Below are 27,977 nucleotides of genomic sequence, written 5' to 3'. Positions count from 1 at the left end.
CCTCTAACTGTACCGCACTGGCCATTAAAAGATGAAGGTAGAGACCGCGCTGCCTGCCTCTGAACTTTGTGGTGGGGTGAGGGCGGGACTGCCATCTCAGCCACTGGAGTGGAGGCAGGGGGCCTAGAGACACGGCCACTTTCAGTGCTGGGGCCTCCCACCCGTGGGGCAGCCCTGCCTGCACTAGGCTGGCGGCCAGGTAGCAGGTGTCTGCACATGGTGGGGGGTGGAGGAGCAGAAGCTTTGGGGTTCATGGCACACCTTGACACCCCTCCAGCCCCCATGAGCATCAGGACAGATGGCTGCACCCACCTGGCTGGAGAACTCAAGGAGGGAGGCAAAGCCGGGTTCTAGGAGTTGGAGCTTCCCAGGCTCTTTGCTCCAGCTTTGTGGCTGATTTGTGCGATCTGGACAAATTCCTACACTGCTCTGTGCCTAAGTTCCTCCAAGGAGTGGGACTGGGTCTCTTGGAAGAAGGTGGAAAGCTGCACAAGTTCCAGGTCTGTGGTCTCTGGAGGAAGGTCCTGGATTTCAGGACCTGCACAGGTAGCAGGTGGGTGAGCCAAGCCCAGAGGGCGATGCCAGAATGGCCACCAGGTGGCGCCCGTGCACCGCCCTTTCTGCGCCTCGGAGTAGGGGTCGGCCATGGAGCGGGCACATCCTTAGCGCGGAGGAGCTGCCTTCCCAGTGTTAATGCTTGTCGTGGCCTTGCCTTCTTCCACAGTCACTACAGCAAAGCCTGAGTGACATCTGCAGCCATCCAAGGTGACCGCCGCTCTGCAGCACTGGGACAGCCTCTCACCGCTTCCCAGGCCCAGGTTTTGGGGGCTAGAACTGCCACCTCTCCCAGCTGCAGGGGTGCCACCCCGCCCCATCCAGGTGGGGCTCAGGGTTACTTGGACCCTTGGGGCCTTCTCCAGGTGTGGCCATGAAACCTTTTTTGTGGTACTGGGGATAAACCCAGGGGTTACAGTCCTTTTTTTTTTTTTTTTTTTTTCAGTACTGGGGAATGGAACCTAGGGGCATTGTACCTCTGGGCTACACCCTGTGTTTTAGTCTATTTATTTATTTATTTATTTATCTATTTATTTATTTTTAAAACAGAGTCTGAGTTGCAAAGGGCCTCGCTAAGTAGCTGAGGCTGGCCACAAACCGTGATCCTCCGGTCTCAGCCTCCCAAATGCTGTAATAGTCCTATTTTGTAACACAGTCTAAGGGTTTAAGTTGTTGAGGGTCTTGCCAAATTGCTGAGGCTGGCTTCAAACCTGCAATTCTCCTGTCTCAGCCTCCCAAGTACTGGGGTTACAGGTATGTGCCATCACATCTAGCTGACATAGAACTTTTGAAATGCGGGACCTGATCTATTATGTCCTGAGCACTAGAAATGTGGCGGTACAACCAAGAAACAGCTTTTCACGCTCCTTCATTGAAATTAGCTCAAATTTCAACACCCACATGTGGCCTGTGGTTGCTGGGTTCAGCTAACTCCAGGCCTCCACGCGCCTGTCGAAGCCGGGTCCCAGAGCCCCAGACGCCAAGTCCACCCTCGCCGCAGAAATGAACCACTCCAAGCCACGGTATTTTTTTCCAATTAAATCTTTTTCTTTTCTTTTCTCTTTTTTATGAAAAAAGATCACACAGAATTTGCCAACAAACAAAATTGCAAAAGAAACTTAAAAAAAAAAAAAAGGAAAACAATTCCCCCAAAAAACAAAACCAAAGTCTGGCTTTTCCTTCCCTCAAGATTGTCTGCCGGAGGCCTCCTGCGGGGGTGCGGGGGGCGGGCTAAGTGCTTTCTGGGCCAGCGGAGGCTGGGCCGGGCTCCCTCCCTCTCCCTCTCCCAAAGTCCTTCTGTCTGGGGGCGAATACAGTACACGTGGGCTGGGGGGGTGTGCAGGGGGGGGCGGTGAAGCCGGGTGCTAGACACTCACAATCTAACAGGAAATAAAAAATAATATTCTGCACGTCAGAATGTGTTCGCTTTTTTTTATAATTTCATAGCTATTTTTCACAGTTTAAAAAGTTTATATTTATATATATTTATATATATTTATCTTTATATATATAATTAAAAAGTTGACTCCATTTAAAGGCTTATGATACAGGGGCAGGGTGAGTCTCAGTACAATAAAACTGTACAGGTTAAGAACTGCTGCCTCCCTCCGGGTGGGAGGGCCGGGCATGGCCGGTGAGGGTTTCAGCACCATTTGGGTTTTCTGTAGTGTGAGGGTCTGGGCTGGGGGAGCCAGCTGGTGCCTGGCTGATGCTCCTGGGCTCCCCCCACTCGGCTCCGTTCCTCAAGTCCAGGCCATCCTGAGAGGGTGGAGGTGGCTGTGGCAGGCACCGAGTGGCCCGGCATGGTTGGTGAGGATGGCCAGCAGGGCACACCCCATCCAGTGGTGGGTGGGCTCCTTGCTGAGGGTGGCCGAGAGCTCAGAACGAGCGTCAGTTTGGGTCCTTAGAAACCCCTTCCCCACAAAATCCCCAGCCTTCTCTGCCTGGGGGGCTTCTGGGCCTGGAGGGGCAACCGCCAAGTGCTTACAAGGTGCTGGGGGCCGGCAAAGCCATACCCTGATAGCGGAGAGGGCCCCCTGTCCTGGGGGCACTGAGGGGTTCCAAGGGGCTGCAGACGTGTGCACATGTGCGCACACACGTGCATGCATACAGGCACACACATGTACACACTCACACTGGCCCAGGGCGGCCACGTGCACACGCCCATGGGCACACTCGCATGCACACAACGCACGTGGTCCTGTGCCGCGGCCGAGGCGGAGGGGTCCCTGCGGGCCCTCGGCGCAAGGCTGCCGGGCCGGGCCGCGCTCAACAGAGCACAGGCACGCCGTCCGTGGAGAAGATCATGCCCGTGGTGGGCTCGTAGGTGCCCGCGAGGTAGTACAAGCCCTCGCTGTCCTGATACTTCTTGGTCTTCAGCATCTGCTCGTACTGCTCCAGGCCCACCACCAGGCACTTGTGCGACACCGTCTGCACATCGTTCTCGTCCACGTGTGAGGACTGGTACAGGGCACGCTGTGGGCGGCATGGAGGCGGGTGGTCAGGGGACCGGAGGGACCGAGGAGACCCTGAGGGTATCCTGAGGGTAGAGGCCCAGAGACAGACGGGGGCCAGGACCTCCAGAGACCAAGAGGTGAGGGGTCAAAGACATGGGGATCGGTGAGGGGAGACTAGGGGGTATGGGGACTGAGGCCAAGAGTGGACAGAGACTGAGACACAGGCCAGGAGCAGCGAAGCTCAGGGCTGCAGGACAGGGGCAGGCAGCCAGGACAGCCAGGCGGTGAGTGCGAGCTGCCACTGGCCGGGCAGGGCTGAAACAAGGTGGCCACCCTACCCACCCAACACCTCCTACCTCCATGAAGTCCTTCCTCTGGCTGGAGGCCCGCAGGGCCGCGGGAAGGCTGCGGCCGGACTTCTGGTCCCAGTGCTGTGGGGGAGAGACGAGGGCCGGTGAGCAAGCCCTGGCCCCACCTCGCTAGGTCTAGAGGGACCTAGGCAGGCCCTGCCTCCACCTCCCCACTGGGTCGGGCCCTTGCTCCCCAGCTCCCAGAAGGCCTGGCCCGGGGGACCTCAGGCCCATCTGAGGGAGCCTGTGACTGGACCCGGGGGAGGACACGCAGCCGGCTGCTGGGCTCACCTGGCCCTCGTGGAACTGCTTGCCCGGGCTGGTCTCCTCGGGGTGGTAGAACCACTTGACGCGGACCACCATGTTATTTCCCCATGACTCCCACATGCTCTGGATGCGGCCGATGTAGGGCAGGTTGGGGCGGCCGGCCGACAGGAACACCGCGCAGTCCCCGATGCGGATCATCTCCTTGCCGCGCACGATGGCCTTGTAGAAGAGCTTGCGGGCCTTGCCCTTCATGCCGCGCCGCTGCGGAGGACACGGGTCAGGGACAAGGGCCCGGGCCTCTCAAAGTCACCTGATCTCAGCCTCAGAGGCAAGAGGTAGGCAGGAAGATGCCCCTGTCTTGCTCTAACTTAGGAAGCCCCGCATTCAGCTCTGACACACCAGGTGTAGGAGGGACTCTATCTCCTCGTCTCCTCATCCTGTGCCAGCAGCCTCACTCACCCCACAACCTTCACCTAATAACGCCTTGAGCGGCACGGTCCCAGGGGGTGTCCCCTACACAGCTTCTGAGGTTGACAGAAGCCCTGGTTGCGGAAAAAGACTCTGAGACGCGAATGCAGGTGAAAGATTTATCTGGATACTTTTCCAGCAAAAAGCAAGAAGTGGGACCCAAAAGGCAGATGCCACACCAAGTCCAGTGGGATGTCAGCCCCTTTGTGTCCTACCCAGGGCGGGAGCTAGGCCCTACCCCGAGGTGTAGGCAAAGGGCTGCCCTGGGAGACCCACCAAGACCCACCCACCATGGCACACCTGCCTGCTGACCTAGCACCAACCAGGCTCCCTGGTGTGTTGGGGTTTGTTTATTCACCCAACAAACACTTCCTTGGTACCCCAGGGAAACCCCACCCTGCCCAGGCAGCACTTCTGCCTTCCCTTGGCTGTATGCTCCTCCAAGAAGGGCTAAGCAAGGCTTAGCAGAACCAGCATGTTCTCACCTCAAACTAACAGCTAGTGTTGGCTGTCAGGCTCAAAGTCAAATTTTCTGCCTGAGCGGGGGGACGCTATGCACTAATCTGCCTCATCCAGCAGTCTCTTTTCTACTTTGAATTCGCAGCGTCTTGGTAGTAACAGACTCTTCATCAGCCACAATGCTAATTTCCCTGCCACGTGCTGTCAAGCGCTCAGATTCCCTTCCTCTCGGGCACAGTGGCCGCCAGGGTTGCTAAGCGACTCTCACAGCAGTTACGCTTTCTGCCATCCGGCAGCTACTCCCCTTCACAGATGCCCCCCCCCTCGGTCCCCAGGGTACCCTGAGGGGATGATTCCGCGCCAAAGGGGCAGGCACAAGACTTGCTCTGGCCAATCAGAACATCCCACCTTCCCACTGGCCACTGTGAGTGGCCCTGGATCAGGTCAGACATTCAACTGACTTTGGTAGTAAAGTCCCCAAGAGGCCCTTCCTTCCTTCTGTGACTTCTGAGCTGTGAGGACATGAGCTGAAAGCTACTGGACCTTCCTGTTGCCTAGAGAGAGGGGCGACGGTGGAGGAGGCCAGCACCAAGAGAGGAAAGAGAATCTGAGGACCGGGCCTGAGAGAGGATCAGACAGTGGGGCTCCCAGGCCACCCGCACTCGTAGCCCAGCACCCCTGGACCTTCCTGCTCTAGAGGCCAGCAGATGAGACCCTGGTTTAAGTCAACTGCAGTTAGGCTGCTTTCCTCTGCAGGAGTACCAGGTGCTGCTGACATCAGAAACTGCAAGTGGCAGATGGTAGTGAGGGACGGGCCAGCATTGACAAGGATGCGCAGACCCCACCTTGACATCTCCCCTCAGAGAAAGCACCTGCAGGGATTAGAGCCCAAGGGGCTGGTCCTGCCGCCTTTAGTAAAGATTCTACAAGAATCTAGCATGGAGAGGCTACTTTGGCCTGTAGCTGGTAATCCAGGAGGATTTAAATCAGATGACCCAGTGCCTGCAGTCAGAGGAGACAGGTTCAAGTAGAGCCCTAAAGAGGGGAGGCCCAGGGAGCTGGAGCTGCAGTCCAAGTGGCCACACCCACCACTGCACACTCTGCACCTCACCCAATGAAGCAGGAAACAGCCCTGTTCTGAAGCGCCCTGCTGGGGTGTAGATGGGGCTGCTCTTACACTTCCAGGGCTTTCTTTTTCTGTGTGTGGTGCTTGGGATTGAACACAGGCATTCAACCTCTAATCTACATCCCAGCCCCTGAAACAGGGTCTCAGTAAGTTGCTGAGGCTGGCTGTGAACCTACGATCCTCCTGTCTCAGCCTCCCAAGTACTGGGATCACAGGTGTGTACCACCACGCCTGGCTTTTCAGGGGGGTTTGACTGGCCCCAATAGCAATGACGGCCCTAAAAGGCCGCCCATAAGAGACAGAAATCCCCAAGCACTGATTCAGGATACTCTACAACCTCTCCAGCTTCACTGACCCAGCCCAAGTTGCTGATAGCACATGCCAGAGGTCTCCCAAATGCTCAGGAGGTGTGCCAAGGCCCCCGGCCTGTCACCATCACCCCCAAACTATTAACCCTGCCTGGCAAGAGCAAGACCTAAAAGAGGTCATGAGCCAGCAAAGGCCTCTCTGCATGGCCCATCCTATGTAGCCTTGGAGGACTCTCTGGTCCAGGGACGCGGGGGCCTGGGCATCCGTGTTGCCTGCCGACAAGGACCCCCTCCCCACATGCCAGGGGAGGCACCTGGATGCTGGCGTTTGGTTCTTAGTATCCGCCAAAGGTCTGTGTGCTGAAGGCTCTGTCCCCAGGGGAGCTACTGAACGGTGACGGAGCCTTTGGGAGGTGGGGCCTGGTGAGAGGACTTGGGCTCTTGGTGGGGATGCCCTCAAAGGACGCTGTGGGACCTGGGCCCTTTCCTCTCCCTCTTCTGCTTTCTGGCCATGAGGTGAGCATTTTGCTCTGCCACCCACTCTCACCAATGTTGCCCGGCACCCTCACCAGAGACCTAAAAGCCATGGGTCTGCCCCATCATGGACTGGGACCTCTAAAACCACAAACCTCATCTCTTTTTAAGTTATTTAGCTCATGGACTTTATGATAATAACAGAAAGCTGGCTCTTCCTGTCCGAGTGTGGGATGGACTAGGAACCATGAGGGCTTTTCCCACTGTCCACACAGAAGGTTCCATAATAGCTACTGACAAATTCACTGCTGAGAAGTGCGTGTGTATGTACATGTGTGAATACATATGTGTGCACCTATATATTGCATGTACATGGGCACTATATATTGCATGTGTACTCATGTACCTGTGTGCACCTATTTGTACACATGTGCATGTGCTATGTGCACACTATACATCCATGCATGTGTGTGCATGTATGTACAAGCATGTGCATCTATACCTACATGTGTGCTTACACGTGTATGTGCTTGCAAGTGTGTATGTGTGAGTGCATGTGTGCGTCTGCTTGGGCACATGTGTGTGCAGGGAGGCTTCTGGATGGCCACTCCCCTATTGCCAGGTAGACGTGAGACCCATGACCCAAGGGGAGACTCTGGGGCCTGGGAATGCGAGGACAGGGCCATGGCACAAGGGCATGGGCCTGGAGAGCCAGCGTGGCCATCTGTAACACAGGCTGTGGCCATGTCCTGACCCGCCCTCCCCCCGGGGATGCTGGATCTTGGGGGAGGGAGGGAGGACCTGACCTAGAGTGGCAGAAGCAGAGCTGGTTACCTGGGTGGGTTTGCCGAACCACTTCCAGAGCTGCCGGGCAGGCAGGAAGGCGGCGATCTTGGGCCGGTTCTCCACGGATGGCAGGCGCTGCCTCTTGGCCAGCTCCTTGGTGGTGGGGAGGTGGACGCCCTCTCTCTTCTTGGGCCGGCTCTTGGCCCCGGCCCCAGCCTGAGCTTTGGGCTGCAGGGGCTGTGGTGGGGGGGCCGGAGGCTGTGCGGCGGGCGCCTTCTTGCTGGGGGTGTGGGCTGAGGAGCGTGCCTTGCTGGCCTGCTTGGGGGCCTTGGCAGGGAGTGCCGGCTGGGCAGAGGGGCCGGCTGCGGGGGTGGGGGCTGCCTCATCATCTGAGCTGCAGGAAGAATCCTCGTCTGTGGTGGAGGAAGAGGAGGAGGAGGAGGAAGAAGAAGAGGAGGAGGAAGAGGAAGAGGAAGAGGAGGAGGAAGAGGAGGAGGAAGAGGAAGAAGATGAGGAGGAAGAGGAAGATGAGGAAGATGAAGAGGAGGAGGAGGAAGAAGAGGAGGAGGAGGAGGAGGAGGAGGAGGCGGGGGAGGATGCCCTGGAGCTGGAGGCGCTGCAGGTCCGGCCCCCTGCGCCCCGGCTGTCCTCCCCGTTCTTTTCGCCGTCCTCCTCGCCTTCTGTCTCTGAGCCGCTGCTGCTGCTACTGCTGCTGCTGCTGCTGCTACTGCTGCTACTACTGCTGGTCTCTGACTCCTCTGCCCCGTCCTGCTCAGCCTGGGCCTTGTCTGGGCTCTTAGGGTTCCCGGGGTCCTCTAAGGGGAGCCCTGGGCCAGGCTCCTGGGTGAGGTCCCCCTCCAGGGCCTTGGGCCAGGCCGTCTTGGGCTCGCTGCTGCTGGCCGCTGGGGGGAGGCCGCTCAGGCTCAGCAGGCTCTTGGGCTCCTGCCAGCCCCCAGCCCCCGGGTCTTCCCGCAGGAGCAGGGCCTCTTTGGCCTTTTTGCTTTTGGGTGATGTGACCCCCTCGTGGTCCAGTTTGACGAGCAGCTCAGCCTCTTCCCCAGGCCTCCGGGGACCCTTGGCGCCCGACTCCTCAGTGGCCCGAGCCTTCTTGGGCTTGGGACGGGTGGCAGGCATGGTGATGAGTGGGGCTGGAGCCGGGGCCACAGTGGGGGCCGGCAGCTCCCCAAAGGCCTCGGGGGCTGGGCAGCTGGCGAAGGAGGGAGGTGCGGGGTTGGGCTGAGGGGGCGTCGGGCGAGCTTTGGGGGCTTTGGCCCGTTTGTCCACAGGTTCTGGGGGGCTCTTCTTAGAGTTTGGGGTGCCGATTGGTTCCAGGGCTGAGGGGGTACTGGGGACCTCATCCGTGGAGGCCCCTTCCTCCAGGACAGCAGCTCTGTCTAGAAAAGAGAAGACGACAATGGCAGGGTGAGGCGGGACGCCTCAGAGCCCTGGCCTGGTCCTGCCCTGGCCCCTTGGCGGGGCCTCAGGAGCAGCTCCTGCACACCAAGCTGCTCGGGTGGTCTTGGCCTGAGCCACAGCACTTAACTCTGCTGTTGGCACCAGGCTGCATCTCAGCTCTGCCTCTGACAACTCGGCTTGCCTCCCTCAGCCTGGGAGGAACCGCCCAGCAGCACAGAGTCCTCACAGGGACGCAGACCAGTCACTGCACCAGCCCTTGCCCCCCACCCTACCCCACCCTTGAGCCCTGGCCAGCCTGGCCCAACATACCACCCTTGGCCTTGGTGCTGGGCTTCCGGCCACGGCCTCGTGCCTTGGCCCCCGGCTCCTCGGATCCTGTGGCGGTCCCCTCTTTGCCTCCCCCGGTGTCTCTGCTGGTCTTCCGGCTACGGCGCTTGGCGCTCGGCACCAGGAGGGCTGGGGACGGCTCGGCACCTGCACGGCAGATGTAGCGGCTCAGGCCTGAACTTCTGCTCTCTGAGCTTCTGGCTTGTGGTGGGGAGAGGGACGCCCGGTGGCTGAACCTGATGGGCTATGCAGTCCCGCAGGAGGCGCCACGTGGGCACAAGGTGCTCAGCAGAGGACCCCAGATGAACCCGCTGAAGGGCTCTACAAACTCCAGGGCTGAGGAGGGCCGACTGGTGACGGTGACCCGCTTAGGAAGCCGTCCAGACTCGGGCCTCACCCACCTGGGGAAGCCAGGCTCTGACGAGGGCGAGTCATTAGCCTCCCTGAGCCCCAGTCACAGGGGCCAAGGGGACCGCATTCAGCACTATGGTGGCCACAGGGAGCTTGGAACCATCAATATTAAGATGTGACAAGTGTCTCAGGGCTGGTCTACCCTACCCACCATTCCTGCCACCCATCCCCTGTGGATCCCAATGGCCCAGACGGAAGAAAGGACCTAAAGCCAGGCTGGAGGGGACCTGCTGCTGCCAGGGGAGCAGGGCAGGGGCCTGAGTGGGCGGCCCCAGGGGCAGCAGGAACCCTAGCGATAGCCCGTCACTCACACTGGATCTTGTAGTCGGGAGGCAGGAGGCGGATGTGTGAGAGAGGGATCCTGCCCGTGTCCCCGTCGTCAAACTCCACGGTGATCAGGTCCCCATCATCCTCCAGGTCCAGCAGCCCTGGGGGTAGGGGTGGGGCGTCAGGGAGGCCATGAGCTTCGGCACCCTCAGGGGCACGAGGGTGAAGGGCATCAGGAGCCCGCATGCACACGTCCTCAGCCCCGAGGCCCAGCAGGGGTAAGGGGAGACGAGCGCAGGGCAGCAAGGGCCATCGGAGCCACGTCGTCTGAGAAGGGAGGGTTGCTGAGTGTGTGCCCTGGATGTTGGTGCTACAGGACACCTAACCACACACCCTTGTGTCTGTTCACTCCCAAGACCCTCCCCAAAATGGCAGTAAGGGGGTCCAGAGCATCAGCATTGAAGGACAGGCAGGGGAGGGGCAGACATCTGCATCTGGGAGGATGCCCAGGGATGGCATGTGGGGACAGACTGTATCTGAGCTTTGCTGCTGTCAGGTGCTAGAAGGAGGTGATCCCCAAGGGAAGGAAGCCAAGGCACCCTACAGGCTAAGCACCACGTGAGCACTGAGGACTGGAAGACGCAGCACTGGCAAAGAGGGGGACCACGCCAAGCCAGGGGTGAACCAGGAAATCTGCCCCTGAAGTGACACTGCTGCCTCCTGCCCAAACACAGGCGCACACAGACCTTGGGGAACTGCCTGCCGACAGGAAAAGACCTACACACCCCAGTACTGGGGGTCCCCTGGCAAAACGTTCCTGCCCATCCACCATCGTGAGGCCTCGCTCAGGCACAGAGCCATCGCTGGGCTCATCCATCCATCTCTCCCTGCACTAAGGATCACCAACGCTGTCAGGAACGCCTCCTGACACAAAGAAAGAGCCCAGAACCAAGGAGCAGAGAGAAGAGGGATGAAATCTAAAATGAAAATATGTATCTTCTGAGGAATAGCTCATGTGATAAAAGGCAGGAAGTTTTATTTTTTTAAAGAAACATTGGGGATTAAAAAGAACTCTTGGGAATTTTCTAAATGATAGCAGAAACTTTCAAGTTCAAGACAAGAGAAGAATTGAGATAAAGTAGAGTGAATCTTGCAGAAAGTTGAACAAAAAGATAAAGAGACAATAAGGGAGGAAAAGACAGAAATACTGAGGGCCATGAGACTTGTGGACACTCGGGAGTGCAGATGAACTAAGCCGGTTGACACCCACCAGAAAAGCTGCCAAGACTAGAGCACAGTGCTATGAGACCAAAGCCCCCACACCTTCCCCAAACACCTGGCACAGAAAACCCACATGGAATGGTAGACCTAGGGATAACGTAAAGACCTTAAAAGTTTCCAGAGAGGAAATAAAAGAGGTCTCCTATGACGATTTAGGAACCATAATGGCAGTAAACTTCCCAAACAACAGAGGCTTTTTTTTTTGGGGGGGGGGTGTTACTGGGGGTGGGATCCAGGGGCTTTTTTTAATCTCTGGGCTATACTCCCAGACCTATTTTATACTTTATTTGGAAACAGGGTCTCACTAAGTTGCTGAGAGCCTCACTAAGTAGCTGAGACTGGCTTTGAACCTGTGCGATCCTGTCTCAGCCTCCCGAGCGCTGGGTTTACAAGTGTGTGCCACCACGCCTGGCTAAACAGAGGGCTTTAAAGTGGTAAGAAAAAAGCCAGGCATGGTGGTGTGCACCAGTAATCTCATTACTCAGGAAGCTGAGACCGGAGAATCACAGATTTGAGACCAGTCTCAGCAACTTAGCAAGGCCCTTGGTAACTGTGTCAAAACAAAAAATAAAATAGGGCTGGGAGAGCAAGGCCTGGTGGCACATACTTGTAATCCCAGTACTTGAGAGGATGAGACGGGAAGATTGCAGGTTCGAAGACAGCCTGAGCAAACAGTGAGACTGTCATCAACCTAGCAAGACCATTTCCAAATAAAATAAATAAGGCCGGGGTGTAGCTCAAAGGTAGAATTCCCCCAGGTTCAATCCCCAATGCCATTTAAAAAAGAAAGTGAGAGAAAGTTACTTTTAAACTAGAATTAATACCCAACTCAACTGTCTCTAAAGAATAAGGATAGAGTAGGTGCAGTGGTGCATGCCTATAATTCCAGTACTTTTAGATTAAGACAGGAAGATTGCAGGTTCAAGGCCAGACTCAGCAACTTAAGTCAGACCCTCAGCAACTTAAAGCCTGTTTCAAAAGAAAACATAAAACAGGGCTGAGAGTATAGCTCAGTGGTAGTGTGGCACTGGGCTCAAGTCTCAGTATCAAAAAAAAAAAAAAAAAGAAGAAGAAGGGTAGAATAAGAGATTGCAGACAGAGGGCTTGAAAAACACATCCCCCCAAGAGTCCTTCTCAGAAAGCTACTGAAAGACCTTCACTAAAGCAAGGAGTGAACCTAGAAAGAGAAAGGCTTAGGCTGCTGCACAGCAGGAACCAGGGAGTCTCAGGACACCGGCCAGAGGAAGGCCCGCGACTCCAGGAGCGCTCTATGCTGGAGGGCAGGACGCTCCAGGGGACTGGAATCCAAGACCAACCTTTCCCATAGCAGTAAGGTTTCCAGGGTTTTGATGAGAGATGGATGGAAATATGGGAAAATAAACCCTCCCAGCCCAACACCCTGTGGCTCAGACTGTAGACATCTGTTGCTTTGCTGCCCATCATCCGGGCTTGCACCTTCTGGTGCAGATGCTCGGGAGCTGAGCAGTGGGCTGTGTTTGGCACCTGGGGGCCTAACCAACATCCACGCCCTCGTGGCTGGGTATGTTGGTTTTGTGCAACAGCCGAAGGCAGGGCTGCATTAGTATCTGACCCTTGTCTGACAACCCCACCTGCATCTTCTGGAAGACCTGTTATTTCTGTCTGCCCAGCTCCCATCCCTGCCGCCCCCAGCACTGGGGATTAAACCTAAGGGCATTCTACCTCTCGGCTATACCCTTATCTCTTTTCATTTATTTTATTTTGAAACAGGGTCTTGCTAAGTGCTCAGGCTGACCTTGAACCTGCAATCCTCCTGTCTCAGCCTCCCAAGCACTACTACTAGGGTTACAGGCGTGCGCCACCATGCCCGGCTCCTATTCCTTCTATTAAACCAACCCCCCAATTTTCTTGGGGGAGCCACCTGCTCCATCTTTCTCACTCTGTTATTAAAGGAAGCCAACCTCACCCCGTAGCTTCCAGTACAAGAAAATGACCCGGGCACAGCCCTTTGGACTCAACAAGGTTCAACTAAACCCAAGTGAACCAAGTATGTTCACCCTGTGACTTGTACGGGAAAACCTGGAGAAAACAAATCCGGTCATTCTCTGATGCCCCAAGGAGCTGGTGTGCAGCCAGCACTGAGGAGAGCCTGAGTACTGCTGACCTTATTTGAATAGCACCTGGATCTAACCATGCCTAAAAGCCCTACAGTTTTTGCTTATATAAGCCAATACCAGTCTCTACATCTCAGCTAGTTAAGGTCGGGTTTGAGTGACCAAATGAATGTACATTGGGACACGTGGGAACACCGTGCAGGGGTGTCTCACCTCGGACCACAGTGCCGGGGTACAGGCAGCGGTACTGCTGGCTCCAATAGGCTGCGATCCTGGTCCCTTGTGGCAAGAAGCGAGTGGAGGCCGGCCTCACATCGATGATCTGGAGAGCAAGGGACGGAGTCAGGAGGTGACGGGGAACAGAGTGGTGGCCACTGCCTGCAGCCTCTCCCCCCCAGGCCCTCCCATCCCTCGCTCACCGCCTCCTGCAGTAGCTGCTCCAGGCAGTAGATGTGGGGCCGGTTCCCGCGCTCGCCCTCCACCACCACACGGTATCTGCGAGGCCGGGCAAAGGTATGAGGCGGCAGAGGCCAGAGTGACCCTGACCCAGTGCCCAGCTCTGTTCCCAGGCCACGGGGACGGGGCACCAGGATCTGGAGGTTTGCTGAGTTGCTATTTAACATGGGAGAGTCCTCTCCCCTCCTGGCCTGGGTTTCCCCATCCATTTGACTAGGGGCTGCAGAGCATGCTGGGCCAGACCAGCCAGACCCAGACCCTAGCCAACACGGACTCCCATCTTCCTCGCTCAGGCCCACTGGGGAGCTGGCCACCCCCAGCAGGAGCCCCTTCCCTAGCAGGGCCCACCGGGGCACGCTTCCCATGTGCAGGGCCCCACTGAAACCCTGGCGCTCCTCCCACTGCTCAGAGGGGGGAAGCTGTCTGCAGGGGAGGCACAGCAAGGCAGCAGGAGCCGGGAGGCGCACCCTGGCCCCCACTCACATGTCCGGCGAGTGCACCGTCTGCACGTGCCCTGCGTACAGCAGCTTGTCGTCCATGGGGATGAGCACGCGCAGGCCGTCCTTCAGCTCGTCCTTGTCGATAATGCAGGAGCGTGGGGCTGCGGGGGATGGGCAGTGAGGCCAGGCTGGAGCCAGGGGTGTCCAGGAGACCCTCCCTCCTCCCCAAGTTGCCTTTGGGAAAGAGGCTCTGGGGGCCTGGGCGAGCCTGTGGGGCTTGGCGTGTGCGTAGCTGGACCTGCCCGTGTACACGTGCATCATATAGGTGGGCAGGTGCCCGAGAGCACACACAGGGGCGTCCAGATGCCTGGATGGAGCCAAGGCAGCTGTGGACCAGGGTGACCGCCTGTGCAGGCGGCCCCTCCTCCACCCCAAGGACCAAGGCCGAGCCATCAGCCACCTCCCACACGCCCAGACCGGCATCACCCTTGCCCTCCCTTCCCCTTCCCGGTGCTCTGCTCCTGCCTGGCTTCAGGCCAGGGCTTAGACCTAATGTCCAAGGACTCCCGGAGCCCCTCCCAACACACAGCAGGCGCCACACACCTGGGGTGAGCGGCCGCTCCACGGCCCCCGTGCGCGGCAGGTGCTCGTCCTCTGAGAAGCTGGAGTCCTGGTTAGGCTCGAAGTCCTCCTCGGCCGCCATGCTCTCCATCAGCTTGCTCACAGCGCCCCCCTTACCCCGGTTCTGGGGAGGAAGCACAGCGGACCAAATGCTCAGGGCCTGGCACGAGGGTCCTGCACCGCTGGAGACCCTCCCTGGACACCCGGGGTCACGGTCAGGCACCCACCGCATGCACAGTGGGGATTCTGGCTGGGTGCACCTGCGGCCAAAGGGAAGATGAAACCGGCCGTAACCAGGGCCTGTGGGTACTCAGCACAGTACTTAGTACTCCATGCTCAGTACTGTCCTCATGTTCATCTCCGCAGCAGACACCTTGATTTCCTCCTTGGAGAAACTGAGGCATCTCTAGCCATGTAAAGAGGGTTTGAGGAAAAACAGCCTGGGCAGAAGCCAGCAGGCACGGGCGGCAGGCACATCCAGGCACGGCCAACTGTGTCAACTGAGTGAAACCAGGGACCCTGTGGGACCTGGCGCTGGCCTCCAGCCCCCCAGCAGGCTTCATGACAGTGGCTCAGGTGGTCTCCATCCCTGCTAACGCAGGAGCTGAGAGCACGGGACTGCAGCGGTCACCTTGCCAGCCGAATCCCAGCCACAGGGAGGGTGAACAGGGTGGCAGGTAGAAGAGCCCCGGCCGCACCGCCCGCCCTGGCCTCAGCAGCGCAGAGCGGGGACGGTGGGCTCGGGAGCCACTGCACGCACCTGGGGACCGGCCCGCCCCAGCCCCACACCTCTCCACTGGGGGCCTCGCCTCACCTCCTTCTTGGTCTCCTTCCCTTTGTTGGCCTTGGCCTTGCTCCTCTTGGCTGCCAGGGGCCCCGTGTGAGTGGTCCTGGCGTCGGGGGCCAGGGCAGGGACGCGGGGCGGTGGCAGCGCTGCTCCTGAGCCGGCCTCCTTCCCCTTCTTCTTCTGGAGGAGGAATCGACAAGTGTAGCCCTCAGCGGGCAGGGAGGGCCCAAGGAGGACAGGCCACCGGCAGGCGGGGAGGCCCCATCCTGCCTCCCTCGCTCAGCCCCTCCAGGCCTGGGCGAACCTGAGGCCTCCCCTCCCTGCATATTATTATTATTATTATTATTATTATTATTATTATTAATTATTATTATTATTTGTACTGGGGATTTAACCCAGGGGCATTCTACCTCTGAGCTATACCCGCAGCCCTATTTTAGTCTTATTCTGAAACAGGGTCTCACTAGGCACACATTTGCTGAGGTTGTCCTCAAACCTTCAATCTCCTGTCTCAGCCTCCCAAGTACTGGAGTTACAGGTGTGCACCACCATGCCTGGCTGGCCCAGTCCTTTCAAAAACGGGCATCATGTACAAATGGGAACAACCTGCCTATCCGGCAGCCCGTCACAGAAACTGGTGCCTCCACATACGCGAGTGCGAGGCTTATGACAGCTGTGAATGCTGAGTGCTGAGCAAGAGCTGGAGGCATGAAAAACCAGAAATGCTGACGCTTGTGCAGAACACCCAAGACTAAAGCTGGTGTGATCCAGAGGTTATGGGTGGTGGGAGAGGGGATACAGGACTTGAGGATTTATGGGGGAAGGAGGGAAACCAGGTATTGAACTCAGGGGTGCTCTACTACTGAGCTACACCCCCAGCCCTTTTTATTATTTTTCATTTATTTTTTCATTAAAAAAAAAAAACAGGGTCGCTGGGCACGGTGGCGCACGCTTGTAATCCCCGTGCTTGGGAGGCTGAGACAGGAGGATCACACAGGTTCAAAGCCGGCCTCAGCTACTTAGTGAGACTCTTGGCAACTCAGTGAGACCCTGTTTCCAAATAAAATATAAAATAGGTCTGGGAGTGTAGCCCAGAGGTAGAAAGCCCCTGGGTTCCATTCCTGGTACCACCAAACAAATAAATAAAAACATGGTCTTGCTAAGTGCTGAAGCTGGCATCAAACCTGCAATCCTCCTGTCTCAGCCTCCCAAGTAGTGAGATTATAGGCATGGGCCACTACACCCAGCTTCTCATTTAATTAAATTAATTAATTAACTTATTCATTTTGCAGTACTAAGGTTTGAACTGAAGGGCATTCTACCTCTGAGCTATACCCTCAGCCCTATTTTTTATTCTTTGTTTTGAAACAGGGTCTCACTAAATTGTGGAGGGCCTCACAAGTTGCTGAGGCTGGCCACGAACCTGTGACCCTCCTGTCTCAGCCTCCCAATTTCTGGGATGACAAGCATGTAATTACATTACCACTCCCAGCTCCCCTTTTATTTTAGAAAGAAATTAACTTGCAGTGTGACAGAGGTTTCTGACACCAAATAGAGATGTTCGTTGCTTTAGTAATTATAACAGCAAAACTCCATCAGGAACCAATTGCCAACAGCCAGTGTGTGAGTGGCAAGAGGTGCCATCCATGGGATCCCCAGACAGCCATGGTATCCAACTGATTAAAAATATTGATAAAAGCCCACATGGTGGTGCATGCTTGTAATCCCAGTACTTTGGAGGCTGAGGTAGGAGGATCCCCCGTTCGAGGCCAACCTCAATAAATCAGGCTCTTTGCAACTCAGTGAGACCTTGTTTTAAAATAAAGAATAAAAAAATAGGGCTAGGAGTATAGCTCGGAGGCATAATGTCCCTGGGTTCCATCCCCAGTACCACACACACACAAAATATTTTGATAAAGACGTAGGTGCAGTGCTGCATGCCTGCAATCCCAATACTTGGGAGGCTAAGACAGGAAGATCACAGGTTGAAGACCAGACTCAACAATTTAATAAGACTCTCAGCAACTTAGTTTTCAATTTTTAAAAATAATAGGGCTGGAGGTATAGGTCAGAGGTAGAATATCTCTGGGTTCAACCCCAGTATTGTAAACAAATAATAATAGAATTTTAAAAATAAAACAAAAGCCGGGCATGATGACACACACTTGTAATCTCAGCCTTTAAGAGGCTGGGACAGGAGGACTCAGGTTCATGGACAGCCTCAGCTATTTAATGAAGCCCTCTACAACTTAGTGAGACCCTCTTTCAAAAATAAAGAATAAAAAAATTGGGCTGGGGGTTTAGCTTGGAGGTAAACAAGGTTCTATAACCCCAGGTTCTATGCCCCAGGTCCTATAACCAGTAATGGAAAAATAAATGAATAAATAAACATAAATAAATAAATAAAACAGGGCTGGGTATGATAGTGCATTCGGGAGACTGCGATAGGCAGACCGTAGGTTCAAGGACAGCCTCAGCTACTTAGTGAGATCCTTCACAACTTAGTGAGACCCTGTTTCAAAATAAAGAATAAGAAGCCTGGCGTGGTGGCACACGCTTGTAATCCCCGTGCTTGGGAGGCTGAGACAGGAGGATCGAACAGGTTCAAAGCCAGCCTCAGCTACTTAGTGAGGCTCTCAGCAACTTAGTGAGACCCTGTTTCCAAATAAAATATAAAATATGTCTGGGAGTATAGCCCGGAGGTGGAAAGCCCCTGGGTTCCACCCCCAGTACCACCAAAAAAATAAAATAAAATAATAAAAATAGGGCTGGAGTGTAGCTCAAAGGTAGAATGCTTCTGGTTCAATCCCCAGTACCACAAAGAAAAAATAGTAATAATAAAATAAAGGGGATGTAGCTTAGCAGTAGGCAGTGTCCCTGACTTCAATTACCTGCACCAAAAGGTTTATAATGATAAAAAACTAAAGTAAAATAGTTGGGTGTGGTGGTACACATCTGTAATCTCAGTACTTGGGAGGTTAAGACAGGACGATAGCAGGTTAGAGGCCAGCCTCAGCAACTTAGCAAGATTCTCAACAACCTAACACGATTCTGTTTCAAAATAAAAAATAAGCACTGGGCCGGGCGTGGAGGCGCACACTTGTAATTCCCGCGCTTGGGAGGCAGAGACAGGAGGATCGCGCAGGTTCGAAGCCAGCCGCACGCGCTGGTTTAGGAGACCCTGTTTCCAAATAAAAATGTAAAAATAGGTCTGGGAGTGTAGCCCGGAGGTAGAAGGGTTTCCAGGAACCCCAGTACCACCAAAAAATAAATAAATAAATAAGCGCTGGGCGTGGAGGCACACACTTGTAATCCCTGCGCTTGGGAGGCAGAGACAAGAGGATCATGCTGGTTCGGAGCCAGCCACGCTGGCTTAAGAGACCCTGTTTCCAAATAAAAAAATATAAAATAGGTCTGGAAGTGTAGGTCAGAGGTAGAAGGGCTTCCAGGGACCCCAGTACCACCAAAATAAATAAAATAAATAAATAAATAAGAAATAAAAAATAAAATAGGGCTAGAGGTGTAGCTCAGAGGTAGACTGCCTCTGGGTTCAATCCCCAGTAACACACACACACACACACATACACACACACACACACACACGTAAAATAAAAGCCCATAACATGAAAACATAGATGGTATAATATTAAGTTTAAATAAGAAGCGAGACACAACAGCAAATCTCAAAAAGACGCCGACCAGGGCCGCTCCTGGAGTGTCAATTCTCCTTGTCTTGATAATTAATCTCCTCTGCTGTGGTCTTTTTTTTTCTCTCCCTTTTGAAACAAGGTCTCGCTAAATTGCTGAGGTTGATCTCACTAAACTGCTGAGGCTGGCCTCAAGTGATGCTCCAGTCTCAGCCTCAAGTACTGGGATTAAAAGTGGTCCACCACGCGCGGCTCTTGTTGGAGTCTTTTGCTCCATCACCAAACGGCTGGAACTGACCGAGCCCCACGTCCTCTCCCAGGAATGGAGCCCAGGGGCCCCAATAGAAGGCACCATCCCGGGCAGGACCTATGGGGCAGTGTGGCCCAGGCCTGGCCAAGCCTGGGCAGGTGGCCCGGCGTGCAAAGGTGGGCTCTGTTGAGGGCAGTGGGAGGCTCCTGACTTCCTCCAGGCCCCCAGGAAGTGCGCTGACCCCAGGGACCTGCTGCATGTGGTCTAGCGAGAACTCAATAATTAACTACTGCGGTTCCCCTTATCTTTGGCTTCTTTCTGTGGTTTCAGTTACCCAGAGTCAAATGCAGTTCGAAAATACTAAACGGCAAGTGTCAGAAATAAATAATTCATCGGTCTCCACTGCACACCGTCCTGAGGAACATTATGACTGTTGCCACCTGTGCTGTCCTGCCCGCCTTTGTCCGGCGAGTCCTCACTGGGTGCTCGCCTGCCTGTCACACTCCGTGGCTGTCTGTTATCAGAAGCACAGCCGTGGTGTGGCAGCCTGGGTACGGAGGCTTCAGGACTACCTGCAGTTTCTGACACTCGCTGGGGGTCTGGGAACATGTCACCCACACAACTCTCTATATGTGGTAAAGTGGTTAGAACATGTCTGAGCCTGTTACTGGCTACCCAGCGTATTACCATAAATAAACCATTCTGACGGGCATGGTGGCAGACGCTTGTAATCCCAGTACTTGGGAGACTGTGACAGGAGGATCGCGGTTTGCAGCCAGCCTCAGCAACTTAGTGAGGCCCTCTGCAACTTAGTGAGACCCTGTTTTAAAAAGGGGGAGACCCGCCGGGCGTGGTGGCACACACTTGTAATCCCTGCGCTTGGGAGGCAGAGACAGGAGGATCACGCAGGCTCGAAGCCAGCCTCGCTGGCTTAAGAGACCCGGTTTCCAAATATAAAATAGGTCTGGGAGTGTAGCCCAGAGGTAGAAGGGTTCCATCCCCAGTACCACCAAAAAAAAGGGGGGAGGGGGGACTAGGGGTGTAGCTCGGAGGTAGAATGCCCCTGGGTTCAATTCCCATACCAAAAGTTATTCTGGCACCTTCTCTCCAAGGCCCTGAAAAACAGGAGAAGGCTCCAGACATAAGGAGGTAAGAGGTGGTGAGCACAGACCCACAATGTCTACGGGTGAAGCTCAAGCCCAGCCCATCATCCCTACCACATGTTACGGGAAATCTTTTTTTTTTTTTTTTTTTTTTTTTTTCCGGTACTGGGATGGAACTCAGGGGCATTCTACCTCCGAGCTACACCCCAACCCTATTTTTATTTCATTTTTAAATAGGGTCTCACTAAGTAGCTGAGGCTGTCCACAAACCGCGAGCCTCCAGTCTCAGCCTCCCAAATGCTGGGATTACAAGCGTGCCCCACCACGCCCGGCTCAGGAAATCATTTCTGAATCTCATCTTTTCTCATGGCTTTTCTCTAGAAGGTCACCGTCATTCGAGGGCTCATTCTCCATCGAGGACTCAGGGTGGAGAGGCTGAAGCCAGAACACTGTGGAGAGCTGGCCATTAAGCCTGAATGCAACTGCTTAAGAGGACAGCCATTTGCCATCACTTTCCTAGTAGCTGGTACAAAAACGGTAATAGGTCTAATTATCATAGTTCTTTTTCTTTTTTTCTTTGTGGATTGAACTCAGAGGCATTCTACCTCCGAGCTACACCCCCAGGCCCTATTTTTATTTTGAAACAGAGTCTTGCTAGGTTGATGAGAATCTCACTACTTGAGGAAGCTGTCCTCAAACTTGTAATCCTCCTGTCCCAGCCTCCCAAATACTGGGATTGCAGGCGTGCGCCACTGCACCCTGCTTATCACAGAGTTCTTGAAAAGCAAGTTTTCTTAATCAGAATGTCCATGGAAACAACAGAGGAAAAACTGTGATCTTGGGTGGGAGGAAATTCCATTTCGGCTGCAGGTACAGCTTAGTGGCAGAGTCACTGCCTGGCCTGCCTGAAGCCCTGGGTTCAATCCCAACACAACCAGCAAAAAAAAAATTCCTGTCTCTATTTTCACTTCTAAGAAATGAGGTTTCCCTGCAGTTGAGAGTGGAGGCCACAAAGCACAAGAGTCTCAACAGTGCCAGTGACGTTGCTACCAACAGGGACCACAGGGTCCCCAGCATGTGACAGTCACTGCAGAGACTGCAGAGTCCTCACTAGACCCTTACCAGGACAACTGCTGGTCCCCAGGTATCAAACACATCCCCGGGGGAGCAGGTACAGCAACATATCACAAATTCTCCTCCGCTTACCCCCTGAGGACTGAACCCAAGGGTGCTCTACATTTGAGCTATACCCATAGCCACTGTATTTTATTTGGTACTAGGGGTTGAACCCAGCGGCATTCTACCTCTGAGCTAAACCCCCAACCTATTGGGGGGGATGGAACCCGGGGGCATTCGACCTCCAAGCTACACCCCCTGCCCTACTTTTTAGTCTTTATTTAAAAACAGGGCCTCACTAAGTAGCTGAGGCTCCAGTCTCCACCTCCCGAATGCTGGGATTACAAGCATCCACCACCACCGCCCGGCCTTGGGGTGGGTGGGTGGGTGTGTGTGTGTGTGTGTGTGTGTGTGTGTGTGTGTGTGTGTGTGTTTAATGGGGTCTTGCTAAGTTGCTGAGGGCCTCACTAAGTTCCTGAAGCTGACCTTAAACCTTTGATCCTCCAGTCTCAGCCTCCCAAGTACTGGGATTATAAAGCATGAGCTACTGTGCCTGGGTTTATCAATATTTTTAGTTTTGGGTACTGGAGATTGAACCCAAGGGCATTCGAACTCCAAGCTACACCACCAGCCCCTTTTATTTTGAAATAGAATCTCATTAAGTTGCTGAGCCTGTTCTCAAACCTGCAATACTCTAGCCTCAGCCTCCAAGTACTAGAATTACAGGTGTGCCTGCTCCATCATGACCAGAAACTTTAGTTTGCGTGCGTGTGTGTGTGTGTGTGTGTGTGTGTGTGTGTGTGTGTGTGTGTGTGTTACTGGGGATGGAACCTGGGGACATTCTACCTCTGAGCTACACCAGGATTTCCCTGAGTTGCAAAGGGCATCACTAAGTAGCTAAGACTGGCTGTGAACCTGGAGCCTCCTGTCTCAGCCTCCCAAATACTAGGATTACAAGCGTGCGCCACCACACCTAGCTTTGTTTGCTTTTTATAAGTTAATTATGTCAGCATTTTTTTATTATAGCGATGGAAACTTGACTAGCCAGGTTGCATACACGTGTGCGTGCGCACTCACGCATGCACGCACGCACATGTGTATGGTACTGGGGATTGAACCCAGGGGCATTCTACCTCTGCCTCTACCTCAGCTACACCCCAGCCTGGTTTTATTTTTTTATTTGGAAACAAGGCCTCACTAAATTCCTATGGGCCTCACTAAGTTGCTGAGGCTGGTATGAACCTGCAATCCTCCTGTCTCAGCCTCCCAAGTCCTGGGATTACAAGTGTGCGCTGCCACAGTCTGCTTACACTTCACATGACCCTGAGAGGGGATAGGAGATCAAGGCCCTCTTAAGGAAGAAGTTGCAGAGCCCCCTCCCACCACCACACTGAGTCCTACCTCCCGAGGACCCCTCCCGCAGCCCCGCCACTGTGCCAGGCCCTACCTTCCTGGGGTCCTTCCTGTCCTTGGCACGGCCTGTGTCCTTGCGCGGGCTCAGCGGCCCGCCCTTGCCACAGCGGCTGGGCTTGGTGGCAGGCGCTGCACTGGGCGCAGGGGCCGCGGCTGAGGCGTCGTGCAGGAAGATGCGCTCGCTGCGGCGCCTGGTCCACAGGTCGTCGTCGCTGGCCTCGGGCCCCGCCTCAAAGCCAGGCTCTTTGGGGCCCCGTAGCTTCCGGGCCTTGCGCCCTTTCTCTGCCGCCAACTTGGCCTTGTCGGGGCTGCTGGGGCCCGGGCCCCGGGTGGGTGCGGGCGTCGCCACGGAAGGGCCCGGCTCCCCTAGCCCCTTCTTGGGCCGCAGAAGCCCTGCGGGTGACTGCTTGCGCACCTTGACCTCACTCTCCGAGTCAGTGTACTCGAACTCCGTGCCTGGATGCGGGAGGAGGTAGGAGGCTTGAGGGCAGCGTCTAGGGCCCTCTTCCCACCCACCCACCAGCAGGAGAGCCACAGACCCATTCCTCCTAGAGGAGCATGTCTCCTGCTTCCCACAGAAGAAACTGAGGACCAGCGAGGCAGAGGAAGCCAAGGCCACCTCCGATTCTCTCCCCGGGCTCCCCAGCCACTGTCGCCAAGGCTGGGAGCAAGGCTCTGGCCTGCCTGGGCCCTCCAGCAACTCCCCAGCAGCCCCTGGAAACCCCAGAAGCCAGGCGGAGGGAGAAAGGTGCACACCTGCAGGGGCGTCAGCCCTGAAGGGAGAGGAGGGGAAGCCCACAGAAAATCCCCAAGCCAGTCTCTCCTCCCTGTTTCCTGAGGCCCTGACCTCCCCAGGCCTGCATCTCTGCAGAGAGTGGGACCTCCGGGCACCCCAGAGCCCTGTGGCCCAGCCCTCCTCTTACCACCAGGCCAACTGGACATCCCTTGTCACAGCCAGGAACCCCTTTAGGTTCCCGGGACATCCAGAACAGGCCCTCGCACACTGACGCTATCCTCTGCCCTCTGCCTCCACCCTTTCTAATCTCCTGCTTCTGCTCCCGCTGCGTCCTTTGCCCCAGCACCTTCTCTCTCTAGCCTCAACTCAGAAAACCCGTGAATCCACTCAATCCCTGGGGACCCCGGGGCACTCTCTCTGTCCACAGCACCCTCATCATCAGTGTCCATCTCAGCCTGTCCTACCACTCCCAGAAGTGGCTCTGAGTTCTCCCGTGGCCTCCAGCGTCACTCAGCTCAAGTCGGGCACAGAACTGGTGCCCAGACAAAGCCTGTGAGCGGGGGCTGGAGCCTCTGATCCTACTGGCCAGACCCCAGGAACAAGGGGCCTGTGACAGCCTGGTGGGCTGATAGCCCCGGAGAGGGCCAACGGCCTGCCTCGGTCCTCCCAGCAAAGAGGCCAAGATGCCAGGGCCCAATCTCAGCCCTACTAATCCCCAGGCAGCCACAGCAGCACGGACAGGGAGGGGCCATCGCCCACCTACCTGCTGGGAAGGAAGGAGTGGCCTACAGAACCTAAGGATCCCACTAACTGATCTTCTGCTAGCAGACTTCCCACTGCACAGAGAGGCAGCTAGAGGTTCTATGCTGGTGGCCCAGGCTGTAAACTCAGCCTTGAGAGTTCTGCCTCAACCCCGCCCCATGGCTGCCCCCTGCAGAAAACCACAAGCACAGCTGGATCAGCAGGCGCTTGTGCAGGGAGAGGGCTTGGGGCCTGGATGGAGCAGTGGACAGAAAGAAGGCTCACTCAGAAAGGGGGTATCTGTACCTAGGAGCAGCAAGACATTGTTTCTATAATATTTTTTTTTTCTCTTGGTGCTGGGGATTGAACCCAGGGGCATTCTACCTCAGAGCTAATACCCTAGCCCATTTCATTTATTTATTCTGAAACACAGCCTAACTAAGTTCCTGCTGCTAAGTTCCTGTGATTCTCCTGTCTTAGCCCCCCAAGTCCTGGGATTACGGGCATGTGCACTGCACCCAGCTCGTCCTTGGTTCTAGGCACAGTCTTCTTGGAGCACACAGTAGGGAGGGTGTGGCATGTGTGGAAAAGAAATCAGTCCTTCAATCTCAAAAAAGCAGGAAAGAGAACCAGAAAAACTGACAGCACGGAAGAGAACGGAAAGAGTGATGCCCAAACCTTCCTGAGCCAAACACACAGAACAAACGGACAGCAGCGAGAGCGGTACCAGCAAAAACCAATCTGAACAGACACCAGAGCGGCCACTCGAGACAGAAATTGGAGTTGAAGCCCTGCCAGTGTAACACCTGACGCGGTAAAGGAAATGCCACTTGCTAAGGAAAACGAGGGAGGGCACGCTGACCCCGCAATGCCCTGATCACTGGATGAAGACCCACGGACATGCAAAACGTTATAGAGAGAAGAGAAAGCCCGTGGGTCACCCCAAGACAAAGCTAACAGCGGAGCCAACAGACAGGGACTCTTTCTAGGATGCCACAAGTATCTCAAACAAGAAAAACAGAACTTGTTTTCAATGCATGGAAATTTCACCTGAGAAAGAGGAAGGAGGACCAGCAGAGGAACAGAAACAACTGAAAAGATCCACATGGGACATCAAGAACAGAAAACTAGTTTTGGAAATAAGAAATTCACGGGAGGGACTGAAGAGCCCAATGGAGATGACTAAGTGAAGCAAGTCTGAAAAACAAAACAAAGCCGGGCGTGGTGACGCTCACCCGCAATCCCAGCGCTCGGGAGGCCGAGAAAGGAGGATCCCAGGTTCGCAGCCAGCCTCAGCTACTTAGTAAGTCCCTCCACAACTCAGGGAGACCCTGTTTCAAAATAAAAAATAAAAAAATAGGGCTGGGGGTGTAGCTCAGAGGTAGGTTGCACCTGGGTTCAACTCTTAGGTCCAAAAAAAAAAAAGTCCCTTATAGCTAGGCATGGTGGTACCTGACTATATTCTCAGTTCTTGAGAAGCTGAGACAGAAAGATGGCAAATTTGAGACCAGCCTGAGCAACTTGTGAGGCCCTCTGCAACTTAGTGAGACCCTGTTTCAAAAATAAAATAGGGCTGGAGGTGTAGCTCAGAGGTAGAAGGCCACTGGGTTCAATCCAGTAAAACACACACACACACACACACATACACATACACACACAAATAGGTGAATCCTTAAAGACAGAAAGAAGACATCGCTTAGGACTGGAGTTCTGTGGGAGTATGAGGATGAATGGGTATGGGGTTTCCTTTTGAGATCATGAGAATGATCTAGATAAGTGATGATAGTTGCACAACTGTGGATATAATAAAAACCAATGAACTGTACATTTTAAAGGAATCATTTATGGTAGAGAAGTTATATCTCAACAAGTAGCTGTTCTTTTTTTCAAGTTTGATTCAACGTCAACTATATTAATAATTACATTAAATGTTGTGAATAGTCCAAAAAAAAGGACAGAAATAAACCAGGCGTGGAAGCCACATTCCTGTAATCCCTGCCGCTCAGGAGGCTGAGACAAGTTGGCAAGTGAAAGGCCGGCCGAGGCAGCTTAGCAAGATCTCGAGATCCTATCTCAAAGTAAACTAGAAAGGCTGGGGATGTAGCTCAGTGGCAGATACCTGCATGCACGAGGACCTGGGTTCAAACCTCAGTACCATCAGCAACAACAACAAAGGCAGAAATTACAGAAAGAATAACAAAGCCTCAACTATGTACCATCTACAAGAGACTCATGTTAAGTATAAAAACAAAATGAGGGTAAACGGATACATTAATTAGGAAACACCACATATCTTCAAATTCCAAAAAAAAATTAAAAGACTAAAATGATAGTTTTGTTCTCTAGCCTCAAAAGGGAGAGGGAAGGAGAGAGAGAGAGAGAGAGAGAGAGAGAGACAGACAGACAGAGAGACAGAGAGACAGAGAGAGAGACAGAGAGACAGAGAGACAGAGAGACAGAGACACAGAGAGAGAGAGAGGCAGGCAGGCTGGGATTGAATTAAAGGGTATTCTACCTCCAAGCTACGTCCCAGCCCTATTTTTTTTTTTATCTTGAAACAGGGTCTTACAAGGTTGCTGCGAGTCTCACTAAGTTGCTGAAGCTGGTCTCAAACTGGTGATTCTCCTGCCTCAGCCTCCCAGAAACCAGGATTATTTGTGGGCCACCACACCCAGCTCCACAATGGAATTTAATTAAAAATGAGTAAGAATAAAAGTACCACACAACTTTAGAATAATACCATTGTAAATAACCACTGAATTAAAATAAAATTTAAAAATACAGGAAATATTTGAAATAATAATAAAACTGGCAGGCATGGTGGTACATGCTTGTGATCCCAGTACTTGGGAGGCTGAGACAGAAGGATCGCAGGTTCAAGGCCAGCCTCAGCAAGTAGTGAGACTCACTGACCTAGTGAGACCCTGTTTCCAAATACAAACATAAAAATAAATAAAACTGACGACTATCACACAAAATGTGTGAGATGTAACTAAAGCAGTGTTTAGAAAGAAGTACAGAGCCTACATCTCCTCTACTGGAAAAGAAAAAGGTCCCAAATCAGTGACCTAAGTAAGCTTCTGCTCTAAGATATAGAAAGCGCTGGCATATGGTACCTTAAGAAAACAGAAAGAAGAAATTAACAAAGAGCAGAAATCAATGAAGTGAGTAACTCCAAGCCAGGCTTATCAGGAGAGAGGAGAGAAAGCTGGTACCAACGATCTATGTGCACAATGCAAAAGGAAACACCACTACAGACCCTACAGACATCAACAGGATAAAAAGGCCGCGATTTGAGCTCCACGCCAATACCTTCGACAATTTAGATGCAAGAGATGTCTGGTTCTGTAGAAATAAGTACAGAAACCTGAAGGCACTAGGGATAGGCTGGTGGTAAATCCAGGGTCTGTGATAGGGGTTGAGAACAGGTTGCTGCTGGTGGGGGGACAGACAGGTGGTAGATAACCAGAAGGGACTGGGAGTGAATTCTGAACAGAAGGACCCTTGTCAAACTTGGAGCTTTGAGGCAAAATCTTCCAGCTGCTTTTGCGTGAAGCTTACCAACTGGGGGTGACCTTGGAGGGAAGGAGGTGCCACTGTCCAGAGGAGCCAGGCCTGAAGCC

At 54.2% G+C, this 27,977-nt stretch overlaps 1 protein-coding gene across 2 annotated transcripts in view; it reads right to left on the bottom strand.

Annotated features, from left to right (window-relative positions):
• Nucleotides 1-2,823: 2,823 nt before the first annotated feature.
• The window catches only part of TNRC18 (trinucleotide repeat containing 18), a gene marked incomplete at both ends in the record, with an annotated part of 95,690 nt that continues 70,536 nt past the window's right edge, over nt 2,824-27,977 (bottom strand). For both annotated transcript variants that reach the window (XM_080704185.1, XM_080704186.1), the window contains 12 exons: nt 2,824-3,030; nt 3,368-3,442; nt 3,653-3,889; nt 7,298-8,643; nt 8,975-9,139; nt 9,715-9,831; nt 13,258-13,366; nt 13,464-13,539; nt 13,984-14,101; nt 14,544-14,685; nt 15,376-15,528; nt 22,912-23,333. In XM_080704185.1, the coding sequence (XP_080560311.1) occupies nt 2,824-3,030; nt 3,368-3,442; nt 3,653-3,889; nt 7,298-8,643; nt 8,975-9,139; nt 9,715-9,831; nt 13,258-13,366; nt 13,464-13,539; nt 13,984-14,101; nt 14,544-14,685; nt 15,376-15,528; nt 22,912-23,333 (3,167 nt within the window). The remainder of the gene's footprint in view (nt 3,031-3,367; nt 3,443-3,652; nt 3,890-7,297; nt 8,644-8,974; nt 9,140-9,714; nt 9,832-13,257; nt 13,367-13,463; nt 13,540-13,983; nt 14,102-14,543; nt 14,686-15,375; nt 15,529-22,911; nt 23,334-27,977) is intronic.

The sequence above is a fragment of the Muscardinus avellanarius genome (assembly GCF_963383645.1).
Source record: "Muscardinus avellanarius genome assembly, chromosome: 10".
Lineage (NCBI taxonomy): Eukaryota > Metazoa > Chordata > Mammalia > Rodentia > Gliridae > Muscardinus > Muscardinus avellanarius.
This window is presented reverse-complemented; position numbering and strand designations above follow the sequence as displayed.